General features: G+C 41.3%; 1 protein-coding gene across 1 annotated transcript; it reads left to right on the top strand.

Annotated features, from left to right (window-relative positions):
- The first annotated feature begins 36 nt into the window (after window positions 1–36).
- On the top strand, window positions 37–11,227 carry CNOT11 (CCR4-NOT transcription complex subunit 11). The gene is made up of 7 exons (XM_041417983.1): window positions 37–504; window positions 1,656–1,820; window positions 6,267–6,419; window positions 6,968–7,170; window positions 7,932–8,134; window positions 8,553–8,649; window positions 10,875–11,227. Exons 1-7 carry the CDS (start codon window positions 99–101, stop codon window positions 11,070–11,072), a joined length of 1,425 nt encoding a protein of 474 aa, XP_041273917.1. The 5' UTR covers window positions 37–98; the 3' UTR covers window positions 11,073–11,227.
- Window positions 11,228–12,207: the final 980 nt, after the last annotated feature.

Here is a 12,207-nt window from a genome sequence, read left to right as displayed (position 1 = left end):
CAGCCCGGGCCGGAACGCCCCCGGCGCCTTTCGCGGCAGCGCCGTAAAGCGCGGCCGGCGGGGAGCGCCGGGCCCGGAGCGGCGGCGGTCGCGGTCGGATGCCCGGGGGCGGGGGCAGCCCGGCGCCCGGCACGCAGGGGGCAGCGGAGGCCGGCGAGGCGGCGGCGGGCGGCAGGATGAGCCTGTCGCCGAAGGAGCTGTCGAGCCTGCTGAGCATCGTGTCGGAGGAGGCGGGCGGCAGCACCTTCGAGGGGCTCTCCAGCGCCTTCCACCACTACTTCGGGAAGGCCGAGCACTTCCGGCTGGGCTCCGTGCTCGTCCTGCTGCTGCAGCAGCCCGACCTGCTGCCCAGCCCCGCGCAGCGCCTCACCGCGCTCTACCTCCTGTGGGAGATGTACCGCACCGAGCCCCTCGCCGCCAACCCCTTCGCCGCCGTCTTCGCCCACCTCCTGAACCCCGCGCCCGAGCGCGGCGGCGACGAGGCGGAGCGCACCCCGCTCTCAGGTGCGTCCCGGCGCGGCGGGGAGCGGGAGCCCTGCTGGAGAAAGCGGTGGGAATCCCGCACGGCCGGCGTCTCTGGGCTGGTGTCAGCCGGGCCGCTTGCCTGGACCTCACAGCTCTCTGCAGCTGCCTGAGGGGGCTGGGGCTGTTTAGCCCGGAGAAGAGGAGGCTCGGCTACTCGCTCTCTACAACCGCCTGAATGGAGGCTGTAGCCAGGTGGGGGTCGGCCTCTTCTCCCAAGCGACCAGCGACAGGACGAGAGGGCGTAGGGTAAAGCTGAGCCTCGGGAGGTTTAGGTTGGATTAAGGAGTTCTTCAGAGGAAGAGCGATTAGACATTGGAATGGGCTGTCCAGGGAGGTGGTGCAGTCACCGTCCTGGTGTAGTTGACACGGTGGTGTTCAGTCGTAGGTCAGACCCAGTGATCTCGGGCGTCTTTTCCAACCTAATTGATTCTGTGATAACACTGAAATTTCTGGGAGAAAGCTGGAGGTGATAGGAGGCTTCTGACAGCCTTAAAGCTGTGAAACAAAACTGTTAGAGAGAAATACATGAGAGTGAAACACTTTTTTCCTCTTCAGTAAATATGACACTACCAGTGTCGAGTAAATCAGTTTCTGAAAAAAAATAACCTGTTGGAGAGACTACAGAGAGGACCACCAAGTTGGTTAGAGGGCTGGAGCACTGGAACAGGCTACCCAGAGAAGCTGTGGATGGCCCATCCCTGCAAGTGTTCAAGGCCAGGCTGGATGGAGCCTGGTCTAGGGACAGGTGTCCCTGCCCGTGGCAAGGGGTGGGAACTAGCTGGTCTTTAAGCTCCTTTCCAACCCAGGCCATTCTCTGAATCCGTCAATTGCAGTGCCAGCTCATACTAAATAGCTCACTTTTTGTCTGGATTGGAAATTGTGTGAATGAGGTAGCACAAGTGACTTAGCATCAGCTGTGGCCTGTTGTGATGTGTAATACTGATCATGTAGTGCTGTATTTTGCATTAAAACAGTTCTGTATGTGTCACACAGACTCTCCAGCTGCACCTACCTTGCCATAAATAACACATCAGTTTGTCTTAGTTTTGCTTGTTATACAGGAAGAGCATGGAAACTGTTAATGCTCCTACATTAAAAACCATGGATTGTTTTTCATTGTGTCTCCACAGGCTTCTTACCTCCCATAACTCCTCCAGAAAAATTCTTTCTTTCACAACTGATGTTGGCCCCTCCTAGAGAGCTGTTCAAGAAGACTCCTCGGCAGATTGCTGCGATGGATGTGGGGAACATGGCCCAGTCAGTGGACATCAGTGGGCTGCAGCTGGCATTAGCAGGTGAGGAAGGTTTGTGGCTGTGCTGCTCTTAGAGGTGGAAGCTCTCACTGGAACGTGACTCTGGGCTACTTGAGAAACACCAGTCTGTCCTCCACATGAAAAGGTGTGAACTGTGCTTTAAGGTCTTCCTTCCTGCTCTTCAAGCACTTGGAGAAACTTCAGGCAGAGATTACAGCCTAACTCTTTTATCCTCCTTAACAAGTAGTTTTTTAGGCATCTATGTAATTGCCTAAAATACAAGAATATTTTGCAAGTATAGGAAGTATAGGAAGATATTCATCTAAAGCTATGAGGGTTTTTTTTTTTGGGATGGATTTTTCGGGGGGGATTTTTTTTTTGTATTTTCATCCCTTTTCACCCTTTGCAGTATTTCTTTTATGAGAGAACAAGCATAACTGTAATGCTACTATTACATACCAGTACTTCAGCTGTACCTGGAAAATTGACTATTACAATTATTTTTCATCCCTTTTCACCCTTTGCAGTATTTATTTTATGAGAGAACAAGCATAACTGTAATATACCAGTACTTCAGCTGTACTTGGAAAGTTGACTTTTACAATTATATCTTTGGTTTATTGCAAAGTTAGGCCTTGGTGTTAACTCAAGAGTTGGAAAGGGATCCAGCTTTACTAGACTGAAAAGAAAAGCAATGTGATGCTTATCCTTTGACAGGAGAACAGGAGGAGGGACATGACTGTTCATGTCACATCTGGAGTGAAGATGAAATATGTAGTGTTGGGAACAAGAAACCAGTTTAAAAACAAAAAAAAATCCTTTTTCCCTCAGTATGTTGCAGTAGACCTGCTTGCTTGAAAACTGACCGTCCCAGTTCTGTACCTGTACAATGTGATTTATTGTTCTGAGGTTGGGCACCATTTAGGTTTTCTGTGTCCTGCAGTTGTATCTTGGTGTTGTAATTTTTTTCCTGTGGACTCTGACATTGACTAGTAAAGCTGTGGTATACTGTCCCTTGTTCACAGCCTACAAATGTCCTGTGGATTTCTCCTTAGCTGCTATTTCCAGACTGGGATAATTTGAAAATGCAAATTGAACACCCTAACATGCCATTGTGGATGAGACAAACTTTTCTGGTTCTTCTTGTGTTCATCCTGTCTGTATTTTGTAGAATACCTTAGCGAATTAAAATTTTGTGAAGCCTCAGGTAACTTGTCATTTTTAGTGCAAGGCATATGTGATGCCTTAAGAAGCCTCAAGGTGCTTTTATTTTTTTCCCCTTGGTACTGTGTTTGCCTTCTGAATAGTTTCTTCTCATTAAAGATGAAATCACTGAATCACAGAATGGTTTGGGTTGGAAAAAAACATAATCTACTTCCACCTTCACCCACTGGTGAAGCATGGACACCTTCCAATAGACCAGGTTGCTCAAAGCCCCATCCAGCCTGGACTTGGACAGTTCCATGGATGGGGATCCACAGCTTCTCTGGGCAACCTCGAACTGTGGTTGGGTGAATGTGTGCTCTAGCCCACATACTTTATTTTAAAATAGAAGATAATGATGGCTGAAAGTAGAATACAAGGTCATTAATGGTGCTTGTATAAAATTTATATCCTTGTTTACATAATCCAGTAAAAGTGCACAGTTGCTTACAAGCAGTTGTAGAAGTTAAGTAACAAAACCAGCTGCATCTGAAAAAGCTCTGTGCTGTCTTTCTCAGACTTCTTGCTGTAGGTCTCCAAGAATAACTTGTCTGCTTTCTAATCACTTTCTTAGAAGATAAATCTTTTACTTCTTTTAAAATCGTGATGCTTCTTCTGTTTGTTGTATTTTGGAAAGTCTGATTTTTTCACTAGTCTTCAGTATGTTTCTCCTAATGATTCAGTATGCAGGATGGAGCTGGTGCTGGATGATGACACTAAGATACAATGTTTGAGGTGTTTTGTTTACACCCTTTCCCCAGAAATGTACAGAATGTCATAGCTATAACACTTGGTAGCTTTTCAGAAGTATGATCCTTGAGATGAGTTCAGGGCTGTCCAGAGCACTATGATTTTGACTTCAGCACATACCTGCAAAATCAAATGAAATAATTTAGAAAACATTCAATTTTTTGTTATCAGTTTATCTCTCCCAATTCTTTTTTTTTTTTGGTAAAGAAAACAAAAACACTTATCCTCTGAATCTGAGCTCACTGTGACAGTTTATTTGCAACTCTAAGGTAGATTCTCTATTTTTGGTTTTTTTTTATATTTCTCTATTTTTGTTTTTCTTTTTTCCACCAGCACCCTCCCACCAAAAAAAAAAAAATAGAATGCTGGAATCTAGCATCATGGGCACGAATTGTTTTGTTCTCTCTTCCCTTTGGTTTGCAGAGAGCTAATTCAAACTTTAGTACTGCCCTACAATATGTTTTTGTTCATCTGGTGTGCTACCCTATAAAAAAAAATTTCTCCTAGTTGCAGGGATGGGCCTCCCAGCAGTGTTCCTCAGTGTTTGTCTGCTGTTTGATGGGGGAGTAATTGACCTGGGTGAAAGTAAGGCTTTTAATACATTGTTGAGCTTTCTTTAAGAATCAAAGAAAGTTTCTTTTTACCTGCAAAAATAAAATAATAAGCTCCATAAAGGAACCTAAGGATTTGTTTTCAGTTTAGATTTATAAAATTTAAATGTCTTAGTTGAAGGTGCTGTTATTAGTTTCTGTTAAATCACCATGTTGTAATTTTTCTGCTTACTTGAAGCTGTTGATTCCGCCCTTATTCTTGAAGCAGTGAGGTTGAACTTCGGAGCTTCAGTGCATATAACTGAGGGCTCAGGTATCAGCTATAACTGAGGCTTCTCAAATCAGTGAAGTATCACTAACCATCTTGTCTAACATCACTAGTAATTTCAGATTATGAGGGTACAAACAAATCTGTGACTTGTGACTGATGGATTTAAGTCCGAGACTGTTAATGAAAAGATAGAAAAAGGACACCCAATGCCTCTCCTCCACTCCTGTACTTCTTTTGGTAAATCAACCCCTCTGCTCAGGGGCTAAATGAAAATACTCATGAGATGAAGTTTGAAATAGTTGCTTAAGTAGAAAATATGTTTTATAAACCATCTCATTTGGACTTCGCCTTTAAAATGCGCTTTTTTTTTTTTCTGAAAAGTATTGTAGTTGTTGCCTTTAATGGAAAACTATACCTGCTGTGCTGCTTCAGTGAGCATATATGCATGTTTGCATTATCTGAAATAGCTGGATAAAGTAGGATAGAAAGCCAGAAAAATTAACAACTTTGTTCTCATGATGCTCTTGTCACTCACAGTTTTGGGCATCTCTTGCAGATTTCTTTGGAGTCATATGAATAGTTTGTGTGTGTGGGCAGCTGGAAAGGGTCAACATGATTGCACAAAAAGGAGCAAGCACACTTTGCTTAGAAGTGTTAGGCTACACAAAATGTAACAGCACTCACTCAATTAGCCAGGAAATTGAGTGGTGTTTAGTTTCATCTGGAACTTTTTCAAGGGATTTCTTGTGTGGTACCAGCAATATTGGACTTCAGATTGCTTAAGGCATAATGTGCTGCTTAGTGTTCTTTGTTAACAGGGTGGGGAGAGGAATGTTAAGTGGTATTCTGTAGTGGGGATTTTTCTGCTTTTTGTCCTTTGGAGTTTTCTTTGCCAAAGCAATGGAAAACACAATCTCTCAAAATAGTACAGAGAACACAGAAGATCAGCCATTAAGTCTCCAGATACAGAAGAGCAATAGATTACTGACAGAAGGGCACATAAAAATCTGGAAATGCAAGCAGTGAGGCCCACATTTTCCTTTTTGGCCAATTTGTTCAAGTCTTCAACTGTATATACACTAACCTTAATATTATTTTTCTGTAACTTATTTATGCTCTGTAATTTGGCCTCTAATGGGACAATTTTAACTCCTTTCAGGTTTGCTTTAATGATGATGTCTGTAGAATCATGTAACCTTAAAACTCCATTGTTTACCACTAAAGCACTGATTATGGCTTGACAGGGAATGTACAAGGAGCTCAGGCAATGCCACAGAAATTTGTTGGGTAAATCTGAATAGCTGACTTCAAGGTCTAGTATGACCATCATCGTCTGTAAATGGATCCATGTAGATCTTTCACTTTCCTTCTCTGAGAAATGATTACAAAACCAGATACTGCAGGTGAACTTTTTGAGGAGTAGCATGGGAACCTACTAATGTGCTCTTTTAGATGTAGATTACATCAGTTATGTGCCTGTTCTAAGCCATGACTACGTTTCAGATTAACATCTATTTCTTCTTTATTCCCTCTGTCCTTGCCTGTCAGCTGGCACTCAGACTGCTGACTGCCCAACTGTACTGAATTTCATGTTGATATTATCTGTTGAGTTTTTTTTAAAGCCACTTCTTTTCTAAAGCTGCTTGTTTCTCACTACTTTTAGTATTCCAGGCATTTCTGTTCCAATTTTATGGTTTAATATTCTTCTTTCAGAACGTCAGTCCGAGTTGCCAACACAGAGCAAGGCCAGCTTCCCCAGCATTCTCAGCGATCCTGACCCAGATTCTTCCAACTCCGGTTTTGACAGCTCTGTTGCTTCCCAGATCACAGAAGCATTAGTGAGTGGACTGAAGCCTCCTATAGAAAGTAGGTGCATTTTCACATCTTTGTTTCTCTAACTCACAACATACTGTGTTATTATACTTCAGATCAAATGTGAAGGAATTCAGAAATATTTTCAAGGCACGAAATGGAAATTAAGGTGAATGAAGGTGCGAGACTGCATCAGATTGTTTCTAGATCAGATTCTAGTTTTCACATTTACAGACTTCTAGAAATCTGGAGTCTGTCTTCAAGCCCTTCCCCATGTCATATGTTGAACAAGATGCTAGTCCCTCCACTGAGATCTGCATTGGCTTGTAACACCTCCCAAGGAAGCAGTTACTGTGGAAGGGAAAAAGACCACAGGATCAGTAACACAGTGATCTGAATCAAGAAGAAAAACAGGTGTATATAACAGTATCACTAAAAATCAGATTAAATGTTTTTCTGGCAGGCAAATAGGATTGTAATGCTGTTCTCAGTGTTATCATAGCTTAAAGACATAGAGGCTTTTGGGGCATCTTCTGTTTTTTACTGATACAGAACTGAAAACCCAAAGCTTAAGAAAACGTCTCCTATTGTTGCCTTTTTAGGTCACTTTCGACCAGAGTTTATTCGACCACCACCTCCACTCCATATATGTGAGGATGAATTGGCATGGCTAAATCCAATTGAACCAGATCACACAATTCAGTGGGATAAGTCAATGTGTGTTAAGAACAGCACTGGAGTTGAGATAAAAAGAATAATGGCAAAAGCTTTTAAAAGTCCTTTGACTTCCCCACAGCAAACACAGGTAAGGATGATGCACTTTCCTGTCTAAAATGATTCTCTAAGAAGCTATTAACTGCTGTGTTTTAGAAAAGTTTGAGCACTTTCATTGATCCGTCTTAGGATTCAGGAAACTTTTACATTGTAAAAATCCAAAAATTTTGACGTGGGTTTGTCTGAATTAGGAAGATAATGTTCATGCTATTGACTTGATGTAGTTGCAGTTGATCAGGAGTGGCGCCGACCTTTTTCTGTGTGGAAAAATCTTTGTTTAACTAAGTTGCTCATGCTTCTGTGAAAGTTTTTGATAAATAATTACTTCAGAAATAGCAACAACATTTTTTTCCCCTCAATTTGATAGTATTACCCCTGACTTCAGTGGGCTTTTTTCATAATCGTTATGCTGGCACTATAAAATAAGCTTTATTTGCACTACTCTTTCTGCCAAGTGACCTTGAAATTGAGATTTCCTTCTACTGGACAGGAAACTAAAGGAGGCTGAAACTTTTTTTCTTTTTTTTTTCATCAAAAAAATTCATAATGGAATATTTTATCTCCCTTCTTTGCCATCCACTGATGAAGACTCCTAAATGCATTATAGTTTTATGGACACAGTTGCCTGTACCTAAACATTTTAAAGTAGCCCTCCAGTGCTTTTCATTTGAGAAGCTAAATCTAAAGGTCTATCATTCTCCTGGATCTTAGATGTGCTATAACAGTTTTTTCAAGCACTAACATGAATAGTTGAGGAAAAATCAACTGAGGATTTTTTTCTCTTCTTCACAGCTCCTTGGAGAACTGGAAAAGGACCCCAAGCTTGTTTACCATATTGGTCTCACTCCTGCCAAATTGCCAGACCTGGTTGAAAACAATCCTTTAGTAGCTATAGAAATGTTGCTGAAACTAATGCAGTCTAGTCAAATAACAGAGTATTTTTCTGTCTTGGTCAACATGGACATGTCCTTACATTCAATGGAAGTCGTAAATCGGTGAGTATGATCTCAAATCTAATAAGGTTTCCCTGAGTATGTAAAATGAGCAGTTTTGTTTTATCAGGATATCTGGAAATGTTAATTTTGATCCTTCTTGGGGCATGTCTGTGTGTGAGATAGAAGACTAGAGTGGAACAAAGGGCACTTATTGTGGGAATCCTCTACAAACAGTTAATGCCACATGGCTAATCTGCTTAATTGCAACTTGTATTCTTGATGCAGCTTAAGTGAACAAAAGGTGCTGTTGTTAAACAGCTGCCTTGCTGTACATTCATGTTCTGATTTCATTGAGAATAATTTCTGCAGATAGGTACAACCCCTTTTCTTAACAGAATGCTAGCCCCCTAAATTGGAATACTTTTCAGACACTAGATTTATGGCTTCATAAACCACTGAATATATTTTATTTGAACAGGCTTACTACTGCAGTTGATCTCCCACCTGAATTTATTCATCTTTATATCTCCAATTGTATCTCCACCTGTGAACAGATTAAAGACAAATATATGCAGGTGAGTGCTTCAATAAATTGGTTAGGAAAAAGTATCCCATATGTTGCTCTGTGAAATATGTGCTATGATTTTAATAAGGCTGGTAGCATTAAGTTACTTTGTTTTACTGTTTTTTTTTTTTATTTCAAAGGCACTTTTTTTTCCCCTAACACTCTGCTTCCCAAGGCTGTCATACTTGCATGCTGGTACTGAGGAAGTTGTAGCCACTCCAAGGATCCCTGACTAGGGAGGGTCAGGGGAAAGCTGAGGAGGTTTACACATTTCTGGCATTCAGGGTTGTCTGCATGCTGTGTGAGGTACTTCCTTCTCTCCTAAACTGATCTGTTGGTTTCACCAGATGCCCAGTAGAACTTTTCCTGGGTATGTCATTGGTGAAAAACATTTCTGTATTCAGTTTCTCCAAGGCTTTTTCAATCCCAAGTCTTTGCCTTAGCTTTTTCCCCTTGATACCGAAGGACTGCAGTGTCCTGAGTTTCTTGCAGCAAGACAACTGTTCCTTTCCCGTGAAGCTTTTTTGGTGTCCTCTAGTGTCTTCTCCAGCTCTACTGTATCCTTCAGCTACAGAAATGAAAGCTGTGTGCAGTGCACAGGATAGGGTTGCAGTGTGATTTTAGATAGCAGCAATCCCCCATTTTGTTCTCAGTCACATTCTGATGGTGACTGACCATGTGTTATCTTTTGGTGGCTGCTGATGCTTCTCTGCTTTGTGGTTCTGCCAGACACATATGGGTGACTGGATCTGTGACCTGCTGAGCAGCTCTGCCTGTTACATTTGGTAGTGGAGTAGGAAAATAGCAGCAGACCTGGGCTGCAGCTGAGAATATGCCCAGAGTGAGACACTGTGCTCACAGGGGCTGCTGAGAGCACATAGCAGCTGTGCTTCAGGCACACGGGACAAAAAAGAGCTCCGAGGGTCAAGGAACATACACTGATTACTAAGCAGCATGCAGAGCTTGAGAGCTAACATTTTTTTTATGTGTATGGAGCCTCACAGCAGCTGAGACACAAGACGTTTTGTTTAAAAAGCATGGTACAAAATTACTGTTGGAAATGATCCTGAGAGACTGGGAGTCAGCCAGTAATCTTGCATTTGCTCTTTTGCCAAGTTTCATGCTGCTGGATTATTAAAATTACTCATGTAACTAATTTGTGTTGCAGAGAAAGCATGTGATGCCTTTTGATCACAATGAAGGAAATAAGTTGTTCAGTCTCTGAATTCTCTCCATTATAAGTAGCAGATTTTGCAGTAGCAAGATCAGTTCCTGGAAAAATAGCTGATACCTGATTTTCAGTGTCAAATAATCTGAAATGCTTTGGACACTTAATCTGTCACATCCTTCAATTCTGTTTGATAAACACTGTTCACATACATAATTGCTTTTAGAGAAAGATTTGAACCCAAACCTCTCTCATACATCACATTATGAGAACATTTTAATGATCAAGACTTGGTTTTTATCATTGGTCCTTGGAGAAGAATGTGCTCTGTGTTAAACAGATGGTTGGTGACTGGACCTATGTATGACAGATTTTAAGTGCCAGTTCCTAAGCTTTCACTTCCAATTCCCATCGTGCCTTTCAAGGTGTTGCCTAAGTAGCTCTTAAGAAAGAGGAACATTTTTAAGATCCTGTCTTTTCTCTGGATCAGGCAGGAAATGAGCCTTGAGTTCTTGGATTAGGTGTCCCTGGAATTTTTTTTTTCCTTCTAACATAGAGCAAAAGGGTTACCTGCTGATTCAGCAACACAGCACATTCCATGAAGGAAGTTTGGAATCGCTGCCTATCTGAAGTTCCTTGATTATAAGGTCATAAGAAATTGTGAGATGTGAAACTTGTTCAATTTTCTCTATGGTGCTATTGTAGAAAATAAGACTAAGCAAGACTCAAATGCTGACATCATCTTCAGCTATTATCTCTTTGCCTTTATTCAGAGATTACATAATAAGTTAACCACAGTGGATAGGTAGATCTGGTGCTTCATTTGTGCATGGGATTAATCCTGAGAAGGCTCCTGCATCCTGAAGTACAAGAACTATAAAGCAGTCAATTTTTTAAATATAGTAGTAGTGTGGGAAATGTAAGCAAAGGGGCAGCATGTACAAAGCTTACATGATAACTGCTGAAGCGAAAACACCTCACTTGTGCTGCTGAGGGCCAACAGTCCTTTGCCTGACTTGGTTGCAAACATTTGTTTGGATTATTAAACCATCTCTCTTATGTTTCAGAACCGCCTGGTCCGTCTTGTTTGTGTCTTTCTTCAGTCTTTAATCAGAAACAAAATTATCAATGTACAGGACTTGTTTATAGAAGTGCAAGCATTCTGCATTGAGTTCAGTCGGATACGAGAAGCAGCTGGCCTTTTCAGATTGCTGAAGACACTGGACACTGGGGAAAATCCATCAGAAACAAAAACGTCAAAATAAATGACTGTCAGTGGCAAAAAACCCCTCTTGCTAGTGTTCTATACCAATTAATTGTACATTTTAAACTGAAATCCCTGGATTAATTATGTATTATGTTAATTACATTATAAATAGCATTTTATGCATTTGAACAATAAATAAGGCTTTTTCTGATAGACGTTTGATTTTGTGAAATGTGTTAGGCCTTATACTGTTTTTCACTATGGTTAAAATTTGTATGTTATATACGTATCCTGAAACTCATGCTCTAGTTCCAGAGAGAATATAAATGATGCTAAGCTTTCACAGCAAATTTAAGCATTAATCTGGCACTCACTGTCTTTGGGTCCAAAATTGTTTGTATGTAACTAAAATGAACTTGTATCAAGGTAAGTAAGTTCCTTATTTTACCTTTTGTTCACTGTGTAAGACCTCCTAGGAGCTGGCTAGAACTCCTAACGATGTATTCTAGTGAGTCTGTCTTGATATCTAGAAGCAGCTAAAGGCTCTAGGAGCTGGCTAGAACTCCTAACGATGTATTCTAGTGAGTAAGGGGAAGTCTGTCTTGATGTCTAGAAGCAGCTAAAGGCGTATCTTCACAAGGCAGAAGTGAAGTTGGTGCTGTAGGCTCACAGCAACATCCTCTCGTATCAAGACCACTGAGTATTTTCAGAATCATGCCAACAGCAGTTGCAATACCATACCTTACATGCTTGTAAAAGTCTTTCACTTAGGAAGGAGGGTCACATTTCTTCCATAAAAATCAAAAGAATTCCAGTCTCACTTCCGAATTTGCACAGAGGCAGAGTAGCTTTCATGTTAGATGCCAGGTATTGGGGAAACTGGGGAGGGAGTCTGCTAAACTATAATTTTAAACTAAGAGTAGCTGCTGTTAGATTTAAGCCCTGAGACTGAAAAGTACGCCAGGTATTGGGGAAACTGGGGAGGGAGTCTGCTAAACTATAATTTTAAACTAAAAGTCGAGTAGCTGCTGTTAGATGTAAGCCCTGAGACTGAAAAGTAATTTGCAAAATTAACAAGTTCTAATTTAATGCTACTTGCTAAATGAAAGTTGTTGTAAATCTGCATCTGCTTCTCAAATTTTTAGGAACTACAAGACCAATAATGCAAAGTAAATACGGTCTTTTGGCTTTTT

Source organism: Onychostruthus taczanowskii, unplaced genomic scaffold, assembly GCF_017590055.1.
Source record: "Onychostruthus taczanowskii isolate IOZ18803 unplaced genomic scaffold, ASM1759005v1 scaffold58, whole genome shotgun sequence".
In the NCBI taxonomy this organism is placed as follows: Eukaryota; Metazoa; Chordata; class Aves; order Passeriformes; family Passeridae; genus Onychostruthus; species Onychostruthus taczanowskii.
Note: the sequence above shows the minus strand (reverse complement) of the source record. Positions and strands in the feature narration are given on the sequence as shown.